Source organism: Sarcophilus harrisii, chromosome 4 (genome assembly GCF_902635505.1).
Source record: "Sarcophilus harrisii chromosome 4, mSarHar1.11, whole genome shotgun sequence".
In the NCBI taxonomy this organism is placed as follows: Eukaryota; Metazoa; Chordata; class Mammalia; order Dasyuromorphia; family Dasyuridae; genus Sarcophilus; species Sarcophilus harrisii.
The window spans coordinates 322320222-322345424 of record NC_045429.1 but is presented as its reverse complement, the minus strand read 5'-3'; the positions used below and the strand labels follow the sequence as shown (position 1 = coordinate 322345424).

The 25203-nt window shown below is 36.9% G+C and overlaps 1 protein-coding gene across 1 annotated transcript in view; it reads left to right on the top strand.

The window, feature by feature from the left end:
• The first annotated feature begins 2206 nt into the window (after nucleotides 1-2206).
• The window catches only part of UBE2O (ubiquitin conjugating enzyme E2 O), a 78039-nt gene continuing 55042 nt past the window's right edge, over nucleotides 2207-25203 (top strand). Inside the window, exon 1 of the mRNA XM_031965866.1 lies at nucleotides 2207-2607. Within this exon, the coding sequence (XP_031821726.1) occupies nucleotides 2272-2607 (336 nt within the window). The 5' untranslated portion in view covers nucleotides 2207-2271. The remainder of the gene's footprint in view (nucleotides 2608-25203) is intronic.

Genomic DNA, 25203 nt, shown 5'->3' with positions numbered 1-25203 from the left:
CTGCGAGATATGTGCTATTGATATAACTTAACTCTCTTTCCCATCAGGAAGAAGCCATTATCAGATAATTCCTAGACTATCTAGGAAGAAATTCTTTATCAACCCATTGTCCATCCCCCTAAGTTCTGTATCTTTAAACAACTTTTGAGATATTAACATATCTTTAGACAGGTCTGGGACCTGATCTTCCAGGTGCATTCCATCTAGCTCCTGACCACTCCCTCTGAGTTCCAGCCTTTATTTCTCAGTTCTCCCTGAGAAAAATTCCTAATACTGTATTTCCTCTATAAAAGATCTGGTTATGATAAAGATCTTTGCTAAATTCTCTTCAGTTTTAAGACCACTATGAGTTACACTTTTTATCTCTCTTATATTACCTTCACTTTAATGGAGCCTTTCTCTTTGCCCTAGCTAACTCCGGTTAAATCTAACCTGCCAGTCAATAGCTTATTCTCACCTCACTGTAATTAAGGAGTTTGCTAATGTGAATTAAACATGGGCATACACACACACACACACACACACACAGAGAGAGAGAGAGAGAGAGAGAGAGAGAGAGAGAGAGAGAGGACAGAAGACAGAGAGAGAGAGACAGAGAGAGACAGAGAGAGAGAGAGAGAGAGAGAGAGAGAGCAGGAAATGAGAATAAGTATTATCTTAGTGTTTTAAGATTAGTTTAAGTGATGCATTGCTTATACTGACCTGAAAGTAAATATCCAAATAGAGAACAGATGAAACAACACTGATAAGAACTATTGTACTTTTAAGATTTACAAAGCACTTTGTAATCTGTGATATCTCTATTTGATCACAGCATCTGTATGAAATTTAAGTATTTGTTTTACAGATGAGAAAACTGAGGCTGAGAGAAGGTTTAGTGACTTGCTCAAGAGCACCTAGCTAGTTTAGATCCTGTCAGGAGTAGAAATATCCTTTTTCCTGGTTAATTCTGAGTTCTCTTGGGGAACTTGCCCTTTTCCTCGCTAACTATATGCTTTTCCATCTTTATTTTATATTAGCCCCTATCGGTGCCTATTTTACCTCTTGTTTTTGTCTGTAACCTATACCCAGAAATAAGCCTTCCTTTCGGCAAAGAGAATGGCCATTGTGAATTTGTTAGATGTTTATTTTGAACTAGATAGTGCAATCTCCATCGCTTCACTACTACTATTCTCATTTTACAGATGAACAAACTGAGGCAGAAAGAAGTTAAAAGATTTGCTTTATATTCATACAGCTAGTGTTTGATGCAGGATTCAGACTCAGGTATTCTAGACCCCAGCACTCTAATAATAGCTAGCAATTCTATGGTACTTCAGGATTTGCTAACACACACACACACACACGTCTTATTTGATATTTGAATCTCACAACAAACTCTGTGAAGCACTATTATAATTCTATTTGAACCTTACCACCAGGGAGATGCTATTATTGTGAAATTAACTGAAATTGAGAGAGGTTATCAGACTTGCCCTAAGATTACACAGCTAGTAAAGTGTCTGAGGATAGAGTCGTACTAGAGTTTTCCAGCTTCAAAATGTTAGTAATAATTTTATTTAATAATAATAATAGATAGATAGCAATTCTGCAGCGCTTTAGGATTTGTAAATACATATGTAAACTCATACATACGCACCTTACAGGTTTGTTGTGAGGACCAAATGAGGACATGTTTATGTATGGAAGTGCTATTGTTATTATCCCCATTTTACAAATGAGAAAACTGAGACAGGTTACGAGACTTGTCCTAAGGTCAAATAGGTAGGAAGCCTCTGAGGCTGCATTTGTTTTAGGCTCTTTCTGAATCCAATTCCAAAGAAATAATAACCATAATAATAATATTGCTAGCACTACACAGCGCTCTGAGATTTGCAGAGCGCTTTACAGATATAAACTGAGTGCTCGGGAATACCCAGTAGCCTTCATCCCACCCCTTTCTGCTACCCTCTGCCCCGAGTCCATTTTTCTTTTTCCCCCAAGTCTGGGCCCCGCCTCCTCCGTGGATTCTTTCCTCTCTTCCGCGTCCATCCCCTGGGCTACTCCTAGCGAGAGCTGGCCTCGGCTCCTAGCAACCGCATCCTCTGTTCCCTGACAACGGCGAGCGGCACGTCTTACGTCATCGCGCCGCAGTTCCGCCCCGTAGCCTTACTCCCGCCCCTAGCCCCGCCCCCTCCCCCGCGGCTTTCCCCTCCCGCCCTCTTCCCCCCCCCCCCTCAGCTTCCCTTAGTCCGGGCTGCCAGCGCCGCCTGAGACTCTTGCTGAGCAGTCATGGCGGATCCCGCAGCCCCCGCGCCCGTCGCTCCGGCCCCGGCGGGTGGGCCGCCGGTGTGCGGCCCCGGTCCAGCGGCTGCCGGCTCGCAGCGCCTTCTCTTCTCCCACGACCTGGTGTCGGGCCGTTACCGCGGCTCGGTGCGTTTCGGGCTGGTGCGCCTCATCCACGGCGAGGACTCGGACTCGGAGGGCGAGGAGGGCCGCGGCAGCTCCGGGGGCTCCGAGTCCGGCGGCCCGGGCAACGAGGAAAGCCGCGCCAGCCCCCTGCGCCGCGGCTACGTGCGCGTGCAGTGGTACCCGGAGGGCGTCAAGCAGCACGTGAAAGAGACCAAGGTGAGGGAGGGCCCGGAGCGGGCAGCCGGGGGAGGGGGCGGGGGTGCTGAGGCGCCTGGGAGCGGGGGCTCCTCAGCCCGCGTGGGGGCCGAGTTTCCTAGGAAGCCCGGGGCGGAGGCGGGAGCGGGGTGCAGCCCCAGCCCCTGGGGCGGGAGCCGGGGGCTGCAGCCGCTACGGCCGGGCCCGGGCAGGTGCAGTGGGGCCCGGCGGCTCTCCCCGGTGCTAAGTCATTGCACCAGGGCTTCGGGCGAGCGCCGGCTGCAGAACTCGGAGCAGGGCCCTCGGGCTCTCCGACTCTGTGGGAGGTGGTCCTCCGGGCCTCCTCGCGCCCCGTCGGGCCCTGGGGCTCGGGCGTCCGTAGGGCATTTAGTGCGCTGTGCGAGGGGGCGGGGGTGCAGATGGGGCTGAGGGTTCCCGACCCCCCAGAGGAGCCACACGGACCGCATTGTGCACGGCCCAGAAACCTGCCAGAAAGCAAAGGCCCAGCCTGGTCAGAGTAGGCGTTAAGGAGGTTGGGCCGGGAAGTTCCGTGGGGGAAAAAAGCAACACAGAGTACATATTAAATATATATTTAGTTCTTTATTGCGTAGGAATTCGGTCTGCCCTTATCTTTGCCCTCGGACCATTACATAGTTGCTAATGGAGAACTTCGTAAAAGCAAGTCCGGTCATTTGCGTCCTGAGGAGTGGTAGGTGTAGTGCAGTGTTCTTATTAACCCAGGCTCGGAGGAGAAACATTGTGAGCTGAAGAGGGGGTGGTGGTGCTCTTTATAGGAACCCAAGGAATGATGACATTTCAAGGTTTGGAAGTACATTTGGAAAGGCTAGAAATGGGAGCTATCGGGGGGGAAAAAAGTTGCTCTTGCAGGGTTCAAATAGAAATGGATATGACCTGAAGATGTAAATCTTAAGCGTATTTGGACTTCTTGAAAAAAACACTTTGGGAACCGGCCTATTGACTATTTATTACCAATCCACCCATTTGGACTGGGAATTAAAGGGCTTTTCTTGCCCGCAGGCTATAAGCAATAACATCACTCTTCCATATGGCGGTCTGCATAAGGGATGGGGGAAATGGAGTGATTAATGCTGCAGCTTTGGAAAACAAAGGGTCGGCGGAACATAAAGAAAGTAGAACCAAACATATTTTGTTAAGTTTGTACCTGTTTCCATAAACGTGAGTGGATATCTGTAACTTACAAGCACACCCTTGTTTACTGCCTGTGTCTTCTACACCCTTCTCCCTCCTCCCCCAATTTCTTTGCTTGGATAAGGCCTGAAATGTTTCAGCCATCTGGGTCATTGATATTGGGAGGCCTGATATTTAGGGAGTCGGCTTGGTAGAAGTTAGTTCTCTGCTGGATTGGATTTCTCACTTGGGGAGACAAAGGAGACTGAGGAATAAACAGTCTTGGCTCTTTATGAAGGGGGTCTTTAGATGAAGATGTCATTCAGGGAGAGAGGCCCCATCACAGGAAGAGACTGTAATCCATTTTCTGGTGGCAGAAGTGATTGCCGATTCCAGCTGGGTCTTCTACATAAACGCTCACAGGAATACACATTTAACCTCCTCCTATTCCACCCCTCTTTCCTCCTCCCCACCCCTCCAAATGCAAATTGAGCAATAGCTGTTTCTTTCTTAAAATTGAAATTCATTTGGAAATTTGTTTGGAAGATGCTGCTTTTTGCAGTTGGATGCTATGGTAATAAATATTATTTATGTCCTCAGGAAGTGGATGTTTATTGTTCATTTGCATATGTTTCAAGTGCAAGGGGATTCTGATTTTCTTTCTATGGACTTTTGAAAAAAATTTTTTTTTTTTTTGCTACCTTATCTTTTTGTATATTGTAATTTAAATTTTTGACTCCTTTCTGCTAGACTTCATAGTTTCTTGATCTTAAGACAATAAAAGAGCTAGTTTCTGATTTTTAGACTCAAACTCTCTTCTCGGTCATTTCTGTATTGGTTATTGCCATGTTTATGAATTGTTGTTTTTGTCTTGGCTTCAGGAGTTAACTTTGTTTACAATTCTAGTTTTATATGACTTCTCTGTCTCCTTGCCTACCAACCCAGTGACTTATACTTTGAATTATCTACTAGTTTTGAAGTCATTGTGAAAAATTATCTTATGGTGACTGAATGGACAAATTCTGACATATAATTCCGAATTAGTTAAAATGTAGTTAAGTTAACTGATAAATGAATGTTAAGTATAAAAAAATGTTGTTTTTTTTCTTTGCTTGAGTATTCTAGTTTTTTCAGATTAGGGCATATCAAAAGAATGCTTAGAAAGTTGTGGATTTAGCTTAGATAAACTCAAAAATAGTTTTGGTAAATTTAAGATTTTTGAACACACAAATAGGGATTCAATTAAAGATTAATTTTATATTTAATCAACTTTTAACTTGTTAAAAAATAAAATATATATGATATATGCAAACAGCTGGAAATTCTTTACTCTCTGTGTCCTGGAACATAGTAAATGCCAAATATTTCTCTATCTGTATTTCTGTCTATTATTACTTCATGATTGCATAGATATATTTTTAATTGAAGTTTTTTATTTTCAAAACATGCAAGGATAAAAACCTTGTGTTCCAATTTTTTTCCCCTTTCCCTGCCCCTTCCCCTAGATAGCATAAATATATTTTACATAGATATAAGCAGCATATATCTAATATTTTAAGTTCTGTGTTTTTTCTTTATAATTCTTCATATCGATCTTTTTGACATTTATCCATAATTCTTATATTTGCCATTCTTTCCGGAAATGTAGTTCCCCTTTGCATTAATGCACCACAGCTTGCTTATGTGTTTTCCAATACATTGGGTATTTGAATTTTTTCCAGGGTTGGGTTTTTTTTTTTTTTTTTTTTAATTACATATAGCACAAGCTCTAAGGGGAGTGGGCATGTGGAGATCAGGGGAATTTAAAATGGCTTCCTGGGTCATGCAGAGTGTCAGTGGCTCCTTAAGTTTTTAAAAATAATCAACCTTAATGTTTGGTTTCTTTAGTGCTTTAAAGTTGCCAATGAATAAATTCACAAAAAGGATTCTGGCTGGCAGGTGCTCCTTTTGGCTGAAAACCAATGTGGAAAATTTACCAGCAGTCAGAAGCTTTCACTTGAAATTGCTGAGCCTTTGGCCCAGTCCTAAAGCCAACCAGAACTAAGTTTCCTTGGGTCTTAAGTAGGTTATTTGTTGTTCTGACTCCATGTGCTTCATTTATACCTTCCTTTCTCAGACTTCTGACAATTTTCCTGACCATGGTAGTCAGTACAGAATTTATTTATTCTTATATTTACTATTAGCTAGAATGTGAATATTCATTTTAAGTCAAGAAACATTCATTAAAGGCCTACTAAGACTTGTCTTTTCCCATATGGCCATCTACTAACAATTTGGAGAAGAGAAAGTATTTTTCTTTCAGAGACCTCATGAGCTTATGCCTTGTCCTCCAAAAGATATATGAAGTGTTGCTTTTTAGTATTTTAAGATCCAGATTATTCTGATCTAAGAATATCTAAGTAAAGACTTTACAGATCACTCCCATCTGTACCTGGGCTTTTCTTATCAAGCACAAGTATTCTTTTTTGGTTTGGATTGAAAAGCCTGTTTGTATGATTTGTCAGCAAATCAAATATGTCTCAGAAGTAACTTTCAGAATCATAGTGTTTCTTTGGGACATGAGCACCTGTATGTAGTGTTGAAACAGCCCTGGTGACATATTCCACAGGGATTGGCATCTAGGTTTATTTTAGGCTCCTAGCTGGACCAGTGTTTCCATAGCCATTTAAATGCAGCATCATAATAGCATATGAAATTTAGTTTCCTTTGCCCAGGTGCCTGGTCCATTAGCGACTCTTCTGAGTGATGTAATAGGAAGGAGTTACGTAAGGTTAACCAAGATGCAAGACTAAGTGCATCTAATTGCATTATGTTTAGATGTGATCACTTTTTTTTTTTTTTAAATAGTCTGTGCTGCAGTTTTATTCCTTTTCTTTTGGCTTCTCCTTCCTGCTTCTGGGATAGTGCTTGTGATGTGACTCTACTTGGTTTGTGATTGTCTCAAGAACAAGTTAACTTTTTACCAGATTAAAGGTAGCATAGTGACTGACTAGGAGTCTAGACTCCTGACTCCTGTTCTTGGCTGTTACTCAATTTCCTCATCTGTAAAATGGAGATTATTAATAGCACACTTACCTCACAGGGTTGTTTTGAGGATCAAATGAGATAATATATGTAAAGTACTTTGCAAACCTTAAAGTATGATATAAATGTCATCGCTTGTTGTTGTTACTGACTCTGTGTGACCTTGGGGAAAGTCTTCACTTCTGCTTCATTCTCCCTACTGCAGAGTAAGGGAAGCATGCTGATTCTTTTCAGATAATCAATTTAGATATCTAGAAAGTGGCTACCAAGTTAGTGGATGGGTTGGCAGCTTTGATATTTGTAACAGATTTTCTCACACTAGACCATATCCTACCATTATCTCCTTCCAGAAAAAATTTAATGCAACATTATTTTAAATATGTGGAACATTTGTTGTTTACTGTATGCTGTAGGCACTATGCCAAGTGTTTGGGAATACAAAAATGAGAACCATGATAGTCCTCTAGGAACTTACATTCTAATGGGGTGGAGCTAGAAAGATGCGGAAAGAGAGGAATAAAGAAGTGGAAAGAGAGGGCCTAGGAAATAATCAAGAGGCCAGATTAAGATAAAAGCTTATCTATCAGAACTAGAGATCCCAGAAATGGAATCTAAAGTTTTGGTGCAGTTTTATGTCAAAAGTATGCCGCCTCTGGAAACATTGTGTAGAGGAGAGAGTCTGTTTCAGTGGGATACAGAAATAACTTAGCTGATCCAAGTGAGTTTTTCATCTCTTGTTTCTATATTAAGATCTTTTTATTAAGAATTCATGAACTTCAGCCTTTCATTGTATTTAAGGAATTCACTAATGTGAATTAAACATGAATATACATACATACACACACAGAGCAGGAAATGAGAATATAGTGTTATCTTAGTATTTTAAGATTAAGTGAATGCATTGCTTATTCTGATCTGAGAGTGAATAGCCAAGCAAAGTACAGATCCTTTTCCTTTGTATTTGAGGATTGATGGAAACAACACTGATAAGAATAACTATAGCACTTTTAAGATTTGTAAAGCACTTTGTTATCTGTGATAACTCTATTTGATCCTCACAACATCTGTGTGAAATCTAGGTACTTCTTTTGCAGATGAGAAAACTGAGACTGAGAGAAAATAAGTTAACTTGTTTAAGAGCACCCAACTAGTTCAGATCCTGTATGAAGTAGAATTTGAACTCCGGGTCTTTTCTCCAAGACATGTGCTCTTGTTCATTGGGCTGCTTCTCTAAGACTAATAGTAGTCAATGTGACTAAACTCCTAGAGAGCAGAGACCAGTGTTTTGTTTTTGTTTTGTCTCTCTTTGTATCTTCAGCACTTAGCACAGTGCCCAGCACCAAGGATATACTTACTTAATAAATGTTAGTTGACTGATAAGCCCTGTAGCCTGTATTTATTGGTTCTTAAAGTTGAAATGGCATCTAGATACTTTAGTGTAATAGAAAGTAGCTATAGTCAGTCAGATATAGTATAGATATAGTATAGTCAGATGATGACTGAGACCTGGGAGAATTAAAAGTGGGATTTACGAGTAATAGAACAGGAAGGACTTCACAGAAGTATACTGGTATAGAAAAGTATCTGTAATAGTTGTTACCTGATTCCTTAGTTATTTTCAAACTAGTTGTAAAGATATATTCTCATAAATATAAAAATTATGAATATGAAGAATCCAGAGAAACATGGGAATATTTGTAGAATTACAAAGAGAATAGTATATGCAAGGACTACAGTAAATAGAATATGAAAAAAGTGTTAACAGACAGCCAAATTCAGATTGATCAACTTGAGTCCTGTCAAATACTTCCTTCTCAGTAGTATTGGGGGATTAGAACAGGTGTATAGAGGTATATGTAGTTTGCTAATCTTTTTTGTTGTTATTACAAAAGGTCATTCAGTGGCAAAGGATGTATATTGAAAGGAAGGAAATGAATTTATTAAGTGCCTTTTCTTAAGTGCTTTATAAATATTATCTTATTTTATCCTCACAACAGTTGAAAAAATCGAGGCAGACAGAAATTATATGCCTTGCCCAGAATCACATTAACTAATAAGTATTGGAGATGGGATTTGAACTCAGGTCTTCTTGACTTCAAGCCTGGTGCTCTATTTATACTACCAGATACCTGCTAGACCATATAAGGGAATGGAGTTTGTTTTGGTTTGGTTTAAATAATAACAAGGATACTAATTTAACATGGTTCTAGTCAGTTAAACCTTATTTAGTTTTCTAATTGACAAGAATATGTTTCCCTTAAACTGGGGTGGAAAGAAAGAAGTCAGTGAAGTGATAACTTTTCTTGGGGTCATCCAGAATCAGTAACAATAACAGTAATAGCTGATTATTTTATCGTGCTTTAAAGTTTACAGAGTTCTTTGCATATATTATTTCTTCGGAGAAGTTAAAACATTGATGAAACCAGTCATTGGAGACTCATTTCATTACAGTTCTTTTCCTAGAGCCCTTTCATTAACACACCTTTCCCCTCCATCCCCCATTCTCAATTTAACCAAAACATATTAAGCTAAATGTCAGGTAATACATTAGGCTTTGTAAATATGAAGGCAAAAAATAAAACAGCTTCTGATCTCAATGAACGTACATTCTATTTGGGAGGATATACAACATAGGTGGGTAAAGATAAGATAATTTGAAAAGGGACAAGTTGCTTACTATTGGGGAAGGCAGATGCTAATGTGATCCTTTAGATGGTATTGAAGTATAGTGACCAAAACATTTATTGAGTCTAGTGACTACTACAAATTCAACTTAGTGATTTGGATTTTGGGTTTTGGCCCCTTAAATGATCTAATTTTGCTTTCAGCTTATGCAAATCTGCTTGTACCTGCTGTTATTATTTTTTTGCTTAATAGTACTGAATCATGAAATATGTTAAAGTGTTTATTGTAGAAATTAAAATATCACTTAATTTCCAATTTCCATTGATTTCAATTTTTGTTTGTATTATTTCTTGTGTTAAAGTAAAGATTGTAGTTTTAGATCATTGTCTTTTACCTTGTCTTTTTTAATCTCCTTTCATTTAAAAAATTCTTCTTAATAGTTCTTTGAAGTCATTAAATATTTTGTGATGAATATTTTGGGTGTTATGACGCTACTTCATTTTTACCTTCTTGAGTCCTACACTTAGAAATAAGATCAAAGTGTATGGGCATTTTAGTAACTTTTTTTGAGGCATAATTACAAATGCCTTTCTGGAATGTTTGAACAAATTTACATTTCTACCACCAAAGTATCAGTATACCTGTCTTTTCACTGTCTTTCCAGCCTTGACTATTTTTAACTTTGGCTATTTTTGTCAATCAAGGATTAGGAGAATTTAAAGCGAAAAGTCTTTGATTTCCATTTCTCTTATAGTTATGGTTGTTAATAATTTGAAATAATTTTCTAGCTAAGATGGCAAAATGAATGCTTATAGAGAAGCCTAGATTTCACATATAAATTCCAGCAAATATCTGAAAAAAAAAAAAAAAACCCAGGAAGTGATGAAGAAAACCAGAAAAAAAAAATACCATACACTCTGCCATCTAGTTCAGAAGTGCACAAAAAAGGCCTATAGACAGGGAGAAGAGCTTTACCAAAGAAGTGAATGCAAGCTCAGGTAAAACAGGAAGCCAACTGAAAGGAACCTATGACAAGTATGCAGACAGATCCAGAGCTAGCCAGTATGACCCTTAGTAATTGGGGACCTGTAGCCAGATCCTGTTCCTTAGTTTGTCAGAACAGAATTGGAAGGCAGAACTGGCACCTAGGGATCACTCAGGAGATAAGACTCAGCCAGGTTGTTCTCAGAGCATTGGAAGCCACAGCAAGACACAGGGCCAACATAGTACCCGAGTCCCAGCACAAGGGAGAGGAAAATTTTGTGTAGAATGATTAAGAACAGTGTGATCTCCAACATTCCACTGGGAACTTTCAGGACCATAGCAGGAGACCAGTTATCAATTGAAGATTTTTTAAGAAGGAGTCAAACACAGGCTCAGAGACCACTACAACCTATAGTGGACCACCAGGAGACTGAAATAGAAACTAAGGATTAAAGCAGATGATAGGACCTAATTTAAGCCACTCCATCCAGCAGCAGTAGCATCTAGATTACAGAGAAGATAGATCCAAATGAGGCCTGGTCTAAGCAAAAAAAAATCCCAGTCCAAGAACTGAGATTGAAAATATGAGTAAACCTAAAACACCAAAAATGATGGGGAAAAAAAAAAAAAAAAACTATTAGGCTAATAGAAGATCAAGACCCAGAAGAAGAAAATAGTTCCACAACTAATACAAGCAGAACATCAGATGAAAACAAAAAGTTTGGCCATAGAACTTTTTAAACTTTTTTTTTTTTTTTTTAAATAAATAAATGGTTGGAAGAAATGAAGCAAGAAATGTAAACATCAAAGTTCTGGAGGGATACCTTAGAACAGAAGGAAGAAAATCTTACCAAAGTAATTGAATAAATAGAACTTAATGACTTTGTAAGACAACAAGAAATATTAGAAGCCAAAAGATAGGGAAAAAATAGAAGAAATAAGCAATTTACAACTAAAAACAACTATCTGGAAAACAAGTGAAGGAAAAATAATTTAGAATCATCAGACTTCATGAAAACAACACATCCCTGCCCCCTTGCATCCTTGGATGCAATATTTCAAGAATTCATAAAATTAAATCTATCAGCTTTATTATAAGCAGCAGAGGCAAAGTGAATAGAAATAATTAACTGATAACCTTTTTTTAAAAAGTCCCAAATTGTAAACACATAGAAATATCTTAGCCAAATCTAAATTTTCCAAATCAAAGAAAAAAAAAATGGAAGAAACAAACAGTTCATACCCTAGGTACCAAATGTAGTATCTTCATCCAAGGTTTAACAGCAACTATAATAAAGGAAAGAAAATTTTGTAAAGTAGTATTCTAAAAGGCAAAAGAGAGAGATTTACAAACAAAAATATTCCCTTACCCTGCAAAATTGAGTATGATTTTATAGAGGGAGAATTGACCTTTAATGTAATAGAGGACTTTTAAAAATTCATAATGGAAAGACTGAGGATCAGTAGAAACTTTGAAATTGCAACAGAAAACTAGAAAAGAATGCATTTAAGTGGTTGGGGGAAGTCCAATTATGATGAGTAAGTGCTTACATTCTGATAGAGGAAGAGATGCATTTCTTTAGCATTTTAATCTTTTCCAGGTCAAGATGCACAGAGCCTAGATGTGGATTTCTTGTGTTTCGAGAAAGCAAAAGGAAAACACTAGGAAAGAAGTTAGGAATAAAAGAGAAGAACATAACTATTTCACTTACATAGTGTTTGTGTGGAAAAGACCATAAAAACAGGAATGGATAGAGGAAAATAAGTATATCTTTATCTGATGCTCATCTTTACCAGAAAAAGGAGAGTGGTACAAAAATAGCAAATACACAAGAATTATGAGAAGTCATCTCTCTTGTTCCTTTGTGAAGTGGGGGATCATGGATCTGGGATACTCGTTTTCAGACTTCCTGGCATTTAGACATTTCTGGCAACTTGTTCTTTCATTCTTTGTATTTTATTATTAAGAGTAGTTCTCTGGGAATTGGTTGGGTGAAGAATACAGTAGAAGCATAAGTGATGTAAAAACAAAAGATGATTAAAAAAAAACCCAGTATCAAAAATTGATATTGGTTTTAAAAAGGAAAAAATGAAAAGCAACATAAAAAAAACACATAGAAAATCAAAGGAGATAAAATTTTAAAAAGAAAAAACCATTAAAATTATATGTAAAATTGAGTTTCCCATTTCCTTCCCCATTCCATTAGAAGACAAAAATGAATGATAATCTGATTTCCAAAAATGAAAGGAAAACCAAATTGCCAATATCAAGGTTGATAAAGGAGAATTCATAAATTAAGAGATAATAAAGGATATTATTAGAAAGGATTTTGCCTAATTATATGCCAGGAAAATTGAAAACTGAAATGTATGAATATTTATCCAAATGTAAAATAACCAGATTGCCAGAAACAAAAATAGAAAATTTAAATTACTGAGTTTCAAAAAAAGAAAAGAAAAGAAAAGAAATTGAAGAAATTCCTACCAAAATTAAAATGTCCAGGACCAGATGAATTTACCAATAAATTTTTATTGGGTATTCAGAGGAAATTTAGTTCCAGTATTAAATAAGTTGTTTGCAAAAATTGGAAAAGAAAGGTTTCTACCATATTTTTATGAGACAAATGTGACCATGATACCTAAGCCAAAGAGGGACAAACTCCATAGACTTTAATGACTATTCATATGAAATAGTAAATGATTTATTAGCAGAGACTAAAACTTTTAAATATTATATACTATGACTATGTTTAATTTATAGTAGAAATGCAGATTTGATTAAATATTAGGAAAATTATAAATTGATAGGCTAATAATAACAAAAAAAATTCACCTGACTTACAATAATAGATCCAAGAATTTGACAAAATACAGCATTCTTTTAAGTGAAAAGAACTTTAAAATATATAGGAATAAATGGACTATCTCTTAATGTGGCAAAAAAGGTAGGTAAAACCAAGAGGTAGTCATTATATGTAATGGAACTGCTAGAAGTATAGAAGCATTTCCAATAAATTTGTGGTTAAAGAAATGACGACTATTGTTACCATTAGTATTGAATATAGTTCTAGGGGTGCTACCAGTAGTAATTGGATACTACCATCTCAAACTATATTCCAAAGAAACAATCATCAAAACTTTCATAATGGTTAAAATTTAAAAATTTCATCTGTGAAACAAATTTATTATATAAGATGCAGAGGTAAGTTAGCATAGTGGATTGGTTTTTTAATAAATCCAAGGGTTTCAACTATGAGGTTCATACTTTTCAGTAAAAACTGCAGAGAAAACTAGAAACAATTCTGATGGAAAGTAGGCTTAAACCAACATTTTATACTATAATTGAGACATGACTTAGATATAAAAGGTTATATCATAAATAAATTAGAACAAGAAATATGAAACCTTTTCAAACTATGAATAAAGGAAGTTTTTGAATAATCTAGGAATCTTCTCCCTTCTCCCCAATATTTTGTTTCTTATATTATCATAGTTATCCCAAGTATCTCTCCCCTTCCCAGAGATTCAACCCATTTGACAAATAGTACTTTTTAGAGAGGAAAAAATAAATCAATCAACTGATCTAAGCTGGATCCAAAAACATGTGCAAGGTATACCTGAGTCTCCCACCTCCAAGTGGGGTTAAGTTAGAGGTATATTTTCATAATTTTTTATTTGAGTTCTGCTGGATATTTATAATTTTGTTACATTTACTTTTGATTTTATGGTGTGTGGTTCTTTCTAATTACATTGTTGTAGTTATGGTGTGTATATTGTTTTCTTGGTTCTGTTTACTTTATTCTGCATCGTTCATACAGATTTTTCTAAGCTTTGTATTCATCATACACATCATTTCTTACTGCACAGTAATGTTCCATTACATTCATGTACCACAATTTGTTTATCCAGCCCCTAATTAATGAATGTCTACTTTGTGTACAATTCTTAGTTATCACAAAAAGTGCTGTTATAAATATTTTGGAGAATATGGAGGCTTTTTTCTTATTGATGGAGTCTGGCTCAAAGAATATTTTAAATTGTATAATTTCAAATAACTTTCTAAATGTCTATATCATTTCACAGTGTCACCAAAAATGTATTAGTTGCCTTATCTTTCCACTGTCTCTCCAACATTATTTGTTGCCATTTTTGTAATTTTTGTCAATTTGTAGGGTATGAGATAAAACCCCAGTGTTTTCATTTGCTTCTCTCAATGATTTTGGAGTGTTCTGTCATGTGGTTATGAATACTTTTTGGTTCTTTTTTGAGAACTGTTTATTCATATCCTTTGACCATTTATCTATTTGGGTCCCCAAACTATTTCAAACCTCATTTCTCTTTAGATCTTCCAGAAATCCTCCTCCTAAATCTCTCTCTGATGAGGACTTTGTCAGGGCCTCATATTTTATTGAGAAAATTGAGTTTAGAGCACTTTTCTCTCTTTTTCTTTCAAAATGCCTAGATATAATATTCTGATCTTTTTTTCCTTCTCTCTGATAAAGAAATGATTTTTCTTTTTTGCCTAGGCCAACTCCTTTACCTGTACCCTTGATCCCATAGCCTCTCATCTTCCCCAGCAGAGTGTAGTATCAGTCACCTCTGGGATCTTCAATCTCTCCCATTCTGCCATCCTTTCTTCTGACATCTAAGTATCCCCAGCCTTAAATAATCCTCATTGGACTCCACCACTTCTTTGAATAGCAGTCTAGACAGACAGTTCTTGCTTTACTTAATGCTATGCAAATTTAGCTTTATATAAAGAATTCTGAAAGAAGTCTTCATTCCAAACTCCCCTTACTGCCTCCAAAAAATCTCAACAACTAAACCTAGGCTGACTTCCCTGTGCAGTGCTCTGTGCTCCTGCTTCTGGCCCTCAGCTTGTACTCCATAGCTTCCTCCTCTCCCCCCAAAACAACCAACCAAACACGTGAAAGCAAGACAAAGGTCATGTCACCTCTATCTTGCAGATCAGGAGTTTGGCTTAAGACCTCCTGCCCCTACTCCTTCATCCTGCTGGTATAAACTACCTTGTACATGTGACATGGAACACTTTTTTTCCTGTGCCCCTATTTCTGGCCTTTCTAAAAATAAGAAAGGTACCAGGAGCCATAGGAAAAAAGGTGTTCTGGGTCGCAAACAAAAAGGGAAATGGGAATTAAAATAAGTCTGAGGTTCAGTCTCATAACTTTTAGATTGTAAAAACAAAAAATGTAAGTGAACATGGTTAGAATAGCTGTAATAGGATAAGCAGACTAAAAATAGTGGAACTGTGAATTGACCATTCTGAAAAGTAGTATGGAATTGAACCTATAAATTCATTATACTGTGCATTCTTTGGACCCAGTGGTACCACTCCTAGGGTAGGTGTATGTCCAAGAAAGATTTCAGAAAGAGGGAAAGAACCTATATAAAGAATATTTATAAATTTACTGTTACATTGGAGAATAAAGATATATATGATGCATGATAAGAAATAATGAAAGTGGATTCAGAGAAACCTGAGAGGACATGTATGAACTGATGCAGAGTGAAGTGAGAAATCAAAACACTTTTTAAAATGATTAGAACATTGCAATGGAACACAAGTCTGTAAAAAAATTAAGATCTCTGATGGATGTAATGACCAGTCATGACTCCAGAAGACATCATAATTGCTTCCCATGTCTTGGCAGGGGATAGTTGACAAAGATTACATGAGATACATATTTTTAGACAGTCAGTGTCTCTGTGTGTGTGACTATATTCATTAAAAGGAAAATCTTTTATTTGGAAGTGGGAAAGGTTTGGAAGAGAAATATTAATAAAAACAGACTGAAGTAGGGAAATCATTAACATAAACAAGAAATCTGAGGAAGTTGAGGATACAGACAAGCAGGGTAATATTGGAAATATTTTATTAAAAGTATTTCCAAAAAAGCTGTACATCATAGATATATAACTTCGTGTGTAGTCTTTTTTGTTTTGTATAAGGAAATAATACTTTTTAAAACATAGTTTTATATTTTTCAATATGCCTGTAAAGATAATTTTCAGCATACATTTTTGTAAAACTTTCTGTTCTTAATGTTTCTTCCTCCCTCCTTTACTTCCCCCCCCCACAACAGCAAGTAATATGACAAAGATTAAATATGTACAGTATTTTTAAACATTTCTATATTTACCATGTTGTACAAGAACAAGCAGGTCAAAAGGGGGAAAAACTATAAGAAAGAAAAAGCAAACAAGAAAAGATCCACATTTAGTCTCCATAGTTCTAGCTCTAGATGTAGATAATATTTTCCATCCTAAGTTTATTGGACTTGTCTTAGATCACCCCATTGCTAAGAAGAACAAAGTCTGTTGTGGTTGATGATCACATAATCTTCTTGTTACTGAATATAAAAATCTTGTTACTGAATATAATAGTCTCATGGTTCTGTTCACTTCACTCAGCTGCAGTTCATGTAAGTCTTTCCAGGTTTTTCTGAAATGAGCCCATTCATCATTTCTTATGGAAAAAGAAAGTATGCTTCAATCTATATTCAAAGTTTATTTCTCTCTCTGGAGTGGATAGCATTTTTCACCTTTTATCATCCTTCAGAATTACCTCAGATCATTGTCTTGATCATTCTACCTAAGTCATTTACAGCCAATCATTGTAGAGTATTGCTACTACTGTGCATAATGTTCTCCTGGTTCTGTTCACTTCACTTTGCTTGAATTCATATATGTCTTCCAAGGTTTTTCTGAAACCATCAAATTAGTTGATTATCTGTGGTATTAGAAGTCTGTTCATTAACTCTTTTCTGGTAGCAAAGAATTGTAAATCAAAAGGATGCCCATCTATTGGGGAATGCTTCAACAAGTTGTGAAATACAACTTTGATTGTGATGGAATACTACTATGCTATAAGAAAGGAAGTAGAAAGCTGTCTTTTTAAGGCAAATATTTGTCTTCTCAAGGAGGAGGGAAAAACAGGAAGATTGGAGAGCATTTAGAAAATTCTCAAAAAATTTTACATGTAATTGAAAAATATTTAATGAAATAAATGTTTAATATGCACACTCTAATAATATTATAATATTGGTATGTTGTCATGATTTATTTATCGTGGACATTGAATCTCAAAGAGAAAAAAATAAAACAAAATTCTTTAATAAATAATGAAACTTCTTTTTAAAAAAAATCTTCCAATTTCCAAGTTAAACATTTAAGATTTTCTGTCATGAATGTTTCTTTGCATTTTGTTGTATGTTTTTTAATCTTCACAGAGCATTACCTCATTTAAAAATAGGAATATTATACCTATAGTGTAGTGTATAAGTTTGCAAATCCCTGAAGAATTGAAATTAAAAATTATCACACAGAAGTCCAACGAGTATTGTTGGGAACAAGCAGCCTGCAATATGTTACATAAAAGAAATGAAGAATGGTAAATGGAGTAAAAGGATAACATCAGATAAACATTTTTTTCAAGTGAAAAAAAACTTGCACTAGTCATGATAAGGGGAGCCCCAAAACACACACACACACACACTCACTCTCTCTCTCTTGAACTTTGGGGGGAAAGCTTGGAAAACTTCCTCAGAGAAGCTCTCCCCTGAGAGACCTGCCCCAGGGAATCAAGAAAAAGTGGTTTCATTCTGTTATCTGGGTGGAACTAGTTGAGCCCAGGACCACTCCTACTTAGCCTGAGCTGGAGATTGAGATTTCTATCCAACTCTATTGAGTTGGAGATTAATCCAGGGGCACTCATTTATTCTGATTCCAACTCAAACTGCTCCCAGTCCCCACCAAGACCTGCCCATATAACAAGCTTCCTTCAGCTCAATTCCTTGCAGAGGGTCAAAAGCGGGAATCATGCCAAGGAACCTCTCTCTCCCCTTGGCATAGCTGCGACCTTCTGCCCACTGAAAAGACATTCTCTTTTCAGTGTTACTCCCTCTTTATCTCTCTCATCTATTTCCCTAACAGGACCCTATTTACCTCTCTATCAGGATTTCTCTGCTAGATCTTTACTTCTCTGTTGGGACCTGCCACTAAGGAAGTCAGCCAGCAAAAGCTGACTTCTTAGTTCTAATAATAAACTTTTCGGGTTCATAAATTCATTTACAAAGGACCAGCGCCAACCAGAAGGGGGTTCCCCAACTCCCTGCCCTGCACTGAACCTCATTATTTGGTTCCCTGACCAGGAATCGAGGGGAGCCGAACCTCATCAATCAAGTGATGAAAGTGAGGTATTCCTGGTTGACATCTTCACTGTATGTTCTCTTAGTATCATCATTATGACAAGAAATTGAGGAAGTACTCCCTTCCTTCCAAAAACCAAACAATGGGTAGAACAGACCTTATGTGGTGAATTTGGAAGTGATGCTGTTCTAGTGGCAGTGTAGAGAGTTGTGGGAATTCCCTTCTGGTTGGTGCAGGTTCACCGTGAAAGAATTCATGAACCCGAAATATTAGTGGCAAAAAAGAAAGTTTATTGGCACTGAGAAGAGGGTCTCTTCACAGAGGGCAGGAGTCCTGGCAGGCAGCTATGCCAAAGAGCAAAGCATACTACTTAGGACTGCTACAAAAATATGCAGTTTAGAATTGTCCTTTATAGAAGTCTGAGGCTAAAACTTCCAGTTGAAAAGAAAGCCAATGCCCCCAAGACTAGATACTCCTTTTGGAGTTTCAGCCACTCAATATCAGGCCCAGATCTCCCAATTGAATGAAAATCATTTTGAAGGCTTGAAAGAATTTGGAATTTCCTGAAAAAGGTCTCATCCCCAAAAGATCAATTGGGGAGATAGTGATTTGCCCAAGATTTCCAATTGAATGATGCCTCTTTACTTGTCTGGGGAGATATGCTTTCCCAGGAAGGCCTGAGACTCCGAATCTCCCTTCTTTATAGATCAAAGGGGATACAACTTCCAGAGTGATTATTTTACAGATTAAAGGGGACACAGTTTTCAGAGTTTACTGCAAGAGTTGGAACACCTAAGTAGCAGTCTGCAATCAGTGGATCCATCTTAAGGCCACATAACCTTTTCAGGATAATGTTGTATTTTAACTGGATGCAGCAAGGGTGAAGAAGGTCTGGGTGATGCTCTTCAAGTAATGGTTTTGGTATGGCTTCAGTGCCAGTGCAGTTGTGTTTGGTTGATTGGCAAAGGTAACAGGAGAGAAAAGCAGGTGGCCAAAGCCTCTGGGATGAGCCTCTTTTTGTAGGACGAGCCTAGATATGAGACTTTGCTTTTCAGTGTTGGGAAGGCTTAAGATGATAGTATATCAAGAATAGCTGGAGGTGCCAGTCACTTGGTAGTTGCACCTAAAAAACTCAGCAAAACTTTTGCAGATTTGCTGAGCCCTTCTGTGAATAACTGAGTTATTTTCTCCCTCCCATTAGGTTGGGAGACGGAAGGTTTAGGAAGACAGCAAACCTCTTGAATTATTTTCTTCCTTCAGCATGAGAGCATTAGGGGAATATGCAAAAAGACTGGACTCTATCCTGAAGGGATAGAACATTTTTTTAGGGGTTTGGTGATGCCAGCTGAAATTTGAAATTGTTTTTGTTTTTATCCTATTTTTATCTGATGTTAGCTATAATGGTACTTTAACTTAAATAGCATTGTGTCTATTACAAAATGACATTTAAGTGATTGGTTAACTGTTGAATTTAGGAGATGGAAGGTTGCCTGTAAATAGGACCCAAACAGGCTAATCTCCTATCATGAATTTGTAGAGTTCTTTATGGGAATACCAGGAGGGCAGAGCATAGGGAAACTGACACCAAGATTCTGTCGTTGTCCTAAATTACATTTATCTGCATCACTTTTATAGTTTATATTCTTGTATTTATTAGAGTGTAAAGGAACTGATATCCAGCCTAACTTGGATTTCAGTGTACATAAATGTTCTGAACTCTTCGTCCCTTTCTTATCACTACCCTCATCCCTAGAGCAAAAATATTGGACCACCAACTACTTCCAAATGAATAGTTAATGTCTAACAAGTTAAAAATTAATAATCTTGGTAAACGATATTCCTTCCTGGAACTATCATTGACCATTGATGGTCATGTCCTCTATAAGGTTAATTTGGACATTTCATATATATTTGCTGTTCTGAACCATTAACATCAGCTTTTATTGATCAGAATTCAGTATCTTAACTTCTTCTGTTTTTCTGACATTTCAATCATTCTTCCAGGTGCATTACAAAGGAAGAACAAAACGCTTACTGGAATTTTTTGCAATTTTGCATTTCATTGTAAAATCGAATCATGATAATGGATGGCATAGTATGACCTAATATCTGCTGCAAGGTTATTTGTCTTTGTTCTTTCTTTTTAACTACATTTTGCATTTGATGTTTTGACCTTCCTCTAATATAGGTAGACTAAATTAAACACCATTTCAGGTGTTCATATTGCTCAGGATACCAATTAAACATTGATATAAAATGTTCTATAGAGATATTACAAAAAGCAAGTATTTTAATATTTATATATTGCAAAAAGTCAATTTAGTTAGATTTCAAAAGGCTTATTTTTTGTTTATATCTTGTGGTTTTATTAGAGTATAAACTCTTTCACTTTTGGTTCTGTATCCCTAACACCTATTACAGTGCCTGGTGTATAGAAGATATATAAATGCTTGTGATTGATTTGTGTATTTTGAGTTGGTAGCATCTATTATCTTGTAGTTATTTACCCAGGGCGTCATGAAAATGACTATATAGCTATATATGTTATTCTAAAATTCTGTATGAAGCCATTTGAAATATAACGTATTAAGATAATTATGCAAAAATAACTTTTATTAGCAAAAGAATGAATATATAGGCCTACCACTGAAATAGTTGCATATAAGGAAGGAAATAATTCCAGAAGGTCTTTTAAGAGTTCTTTTTTCATTTGCATTTCACTACTGAGAGTCTAGTTTTTTTTTCCAGATAGTTCTGAGACTTCTCATTTAAATTTTTTTTTTTTTGGTGGAAGAAGTTGCCAAGAACGGACTAGCAGAGTTGCTTTGATAGGCTTGCCCAGATCTTGTTTGCTCATTCTTAATATGAAGAGAAGAGGGATATATATGTTTATATGTGTGTCTAGATAGACTATGATGCTTTTGTTGCTGCTGGAAATCCTATAACTATTCTAATATTCTAATCCTATAACTATACTAATATTCTATATTTTCAAAACCAAAAGCATCAGTCTCATTTGCTTTTTTATTTAAAAGTTAAATTTTATTTATTTCTTTTCTTTTTATATCACCTTCATTTCTGAAAATTTCCTTTCCCCTTTCCTACTGAGTGAGCCAGCCTTGTAAGGGGCAAGGAGAAGGAGGGGGACAAAGGCATCAATTCTAGTTATTTGAGAGATTTTAGAGCTCTCTTGAGGTCAACAACAGTTTGGAGATTTTTTTTGTTCGTTTGTTTTTTTGTTTTTCATTTGAGAAGAAGAGATCATTTCTTTTATCTTCCTCTCTCCACACCTAAATATTTTTTGCTTTGGATATTCTAACATATGCAAAAGGTAATTTGTTGTCAATGACTTTCTCATACTATTCATATTATACTGTACTAATTCATACTATAACCTTTTCCAGGATGGTTTCTGCTTCTATCATTCTATTGAATTTACCCTCTGCAGTATCATCTGTTAAAAAGCCATCAAATTGAAAGGCCTTTTCCTTTTCTTTTTTTTTTTAACATCACAATTTTATTTACATTACTTTTGAATAAAATCTTTCTGTTTATTATTTGCCTTCCTAAAATGAGCATATAGTACATTTTTTTCTTTCTTCTTTTTAAATTTTTCCCCACATTCATATAAAAGACGCTTGTTGCTTTTTTTAAAAAAAATTGAAACTTCAAAACTTAAACCTCCAAAAGCATATTTTCTTTGTCTTTGTTTTCATCTTTGTGATTTCTTTGTGATATGATACTGTTGACCAATTTTAGAGGTTTCCCTTAGCTAGGTGACTCAGTGGATAAAGTGCTGGACATAGCAGGAAGACTCATCTTCCTGAATTCAAATCCAGCTTCAACCCTAACTGTGTGATCCCGGACCATTATTTAATCTTGTTTGCCTCAGTTTCTTCATCTATAAAATGAGTGGGAGAAGGGTATGATAGACCACTCCAGTATCTTTGCTGGGAAAACCATGAATGGGCACATGAAAAGTTGGATATGACTGAAAAAATGACTGAACAACCACCACTGCTTTGCTGTTTCTTTTTTTGCTAGTCTTCATTTCTTCTTTGTCTTTTGCTGGCTCTTCTCTTCCTTCTGTCCTTCAAATATGGACATTTCCCAAAGTTCTGTCTTTAGCCCTTTTCTCTCTTGAAAATCTCACCTTCACTCCCATGATCTCAATTCTCTCCTGTCTGAATCATTTCCTGGTCTGTTTCCATTCTCTCCTCTCTCTTGTTCAGACCTACATTTCCTATTCAATGCTAGATATATTTGCCTGAATATCCCTTTAGCAACTCAGACTTAACATAAACCCAGCTCATTATCTCTACACACCTGTAAAAGTTTCCTGTATGATTTCCTTCCTTCTAGCACCTGTTCTCCCAAGTCAAGCAGACTCAAAAACCTTGGAGTTGTCTCCTTTTGTGAGCACCATTCCAGTTAGTCACCAAGTTGCCAGTGTGTGAATTCTTCCTTTGCAACATCTCTCATATCCAACTGCACATGGATTCATACATTGCTTTGTCCTCAAAAGCTTTACATAATAATGTCAATGCTACTGTGGTGTCAGTGGGATTCTAAGATTTATTATATGCCTTTTTCATGGAGATCTGATTATGCCAGGTCAGGTCAACCAGTGTTTATCAAGGTCTGTGCCAGGCACTGTGCTAAGTTTTAGGAATATAAATACAAACCAAAAAAGAGCCTCTGACTTCTCTAAACCCATCTCTGTATGTTCCTTGGATTGTGCTCTAATCGAGCAGATTAATAGAGCTCCTTTTGGTTATCATTTTTTTTTTTTCCTGATTGCCACTTTTCCAAGTGGGAGAAAGTATACTAACTGGATCATGAAACCCCTTCGCAATTAATCTGGTAGATTACCAGACACACAAGTTACAGTTTATCAGCACCTTGATCAAGAGGCAGTTAAGTGAGTTGAAGAGATGGGAAACCTTTTTGAGGAGTTTCAGGATTTAATACACTTTGGGACATTACCAATACATCCTAAAACAGTGATTTATGTTTAACATAGATACCTATGCAATAGAGACTAGTATGTGGGAAATATCAGGAAAGAGTTTGGTTCCTTTTTTTTTTTTTGATAGATATATCATCCTTAATCCTCTTGATAAGAGCTCTGTCAAGAACAAATTTTCTACTATGCCCAAAAGGCTATCAAACTGTGCATACCCTTTGATCCAGCAGTGGATGGTTTTCCATGCATTTCCAATGCATTGCCATTCATTGATTATTTTTTTTCATTCATTGATTATTACAGTAGCCTCCTAGTCCGTTTCCCTGTCTCAATTCTCTTACCTGTCCAATCCATCTTCCCTACAGTAGCCAGTGATTTTCTTTCTTTTTATAATAATAGTTTTATAATTTTCAACATTTATCCTTGCAAAACCTTGTGTTCCCCTTATTACCACTTGCCTCATTAGATATTTCAAACTAGGTGACTAGAGACATCACAGTGAACTTAACTTTTTTCCTCAAACCCTTTTCTCTCCCAAACTTTCCTATTTCAGTAGAAAGTACTACCATTCTTTAATTAACCCATCTTCCTTTTCTAGGTCTGTTAACCTTGTCATTATCTGTAATGTTCTGACTAGCTTTCTGGAGGGCCTTTGGACCAGTCTTGATCTCAGCAGAATAATCACCACGAGAATAGTCGGATAAAATCCAAAGTCTTTATTGGCTCCTTCAGTCTCCCAGTCTACGTCAGCAATCTTAGCCAATCAGCCAGAAAGCAGTCTGCACATCCTGCTTTCTAGAGCCCCCAAGTTGGGATGACAAAACCTACCATTGCTTTCTACAGCTCCCACATTGGGGTGGATTAAAATATAGTGTCCAGACTAGCTCTCTGGAGGATCTCGGGACCAGCCTGAGTCCTTGGTTTTAGTGGAGAAGTGATGAAGGCAGGAGAGCTTCCCCCCTCCCCTAGGCAGCAAGTAATCCAATGTAGGTTAAATATGTGCAGTTCTTCTAAACATATTTCCACATTTGTCGTACTGCACAAGAAAAATTACATCAAAAGGGGGAAAAATGAGAAAGAAAAACACAAGCAAGCAAACAGCAACAAAAAAGATGAAAATACAATGTTGTGATCCATGTTCGGTCTCCATAGTCCTCTCTCTGATTGTAGCTGGCTCTCTCCACAAAGTCATTTTTCTTAAGCATAAATTTGACCATTTCAGTCGCTTACTCAGTGAACTCTGTTGTCTTCCTATCATCTAACTTTTTGTTGTGGTCCCCTTTGGCAGTTTGTTGAAACTTATGATGCCTTCTTAGAATATTATTAAAAGCATCAAATCAATAGAATACATAAAATTAAAAGGAAATTAATATATTGAAATAATTGTCAAAATATTTTAAAGACAAGTTCAGAGTTTTAAGTTCATGGACTCCAGGCTAAGACCCAGCTCCAGGGTGACTCTTTTGTTTTGCTTTTAAAACTTTTTATAACCTGTTCCACCCTATCTTTCAAGCTTTTTTTTTTTTACATTACTTCTTTTTTCTTCCCTCTCTTCCTCTTTCCCTTTCCCCATTCTACTCTTCCTTCCTTCGTTCCTTCCTTCCTTCCTTCCTTCCTTCCTTCCTTCCTTCCTTCCTTCCTGTGTGTGGGGGGCTGTCTGTCTCTCTCCCTCTTCTTGCCCAGGGTCACACAGCTAGTAA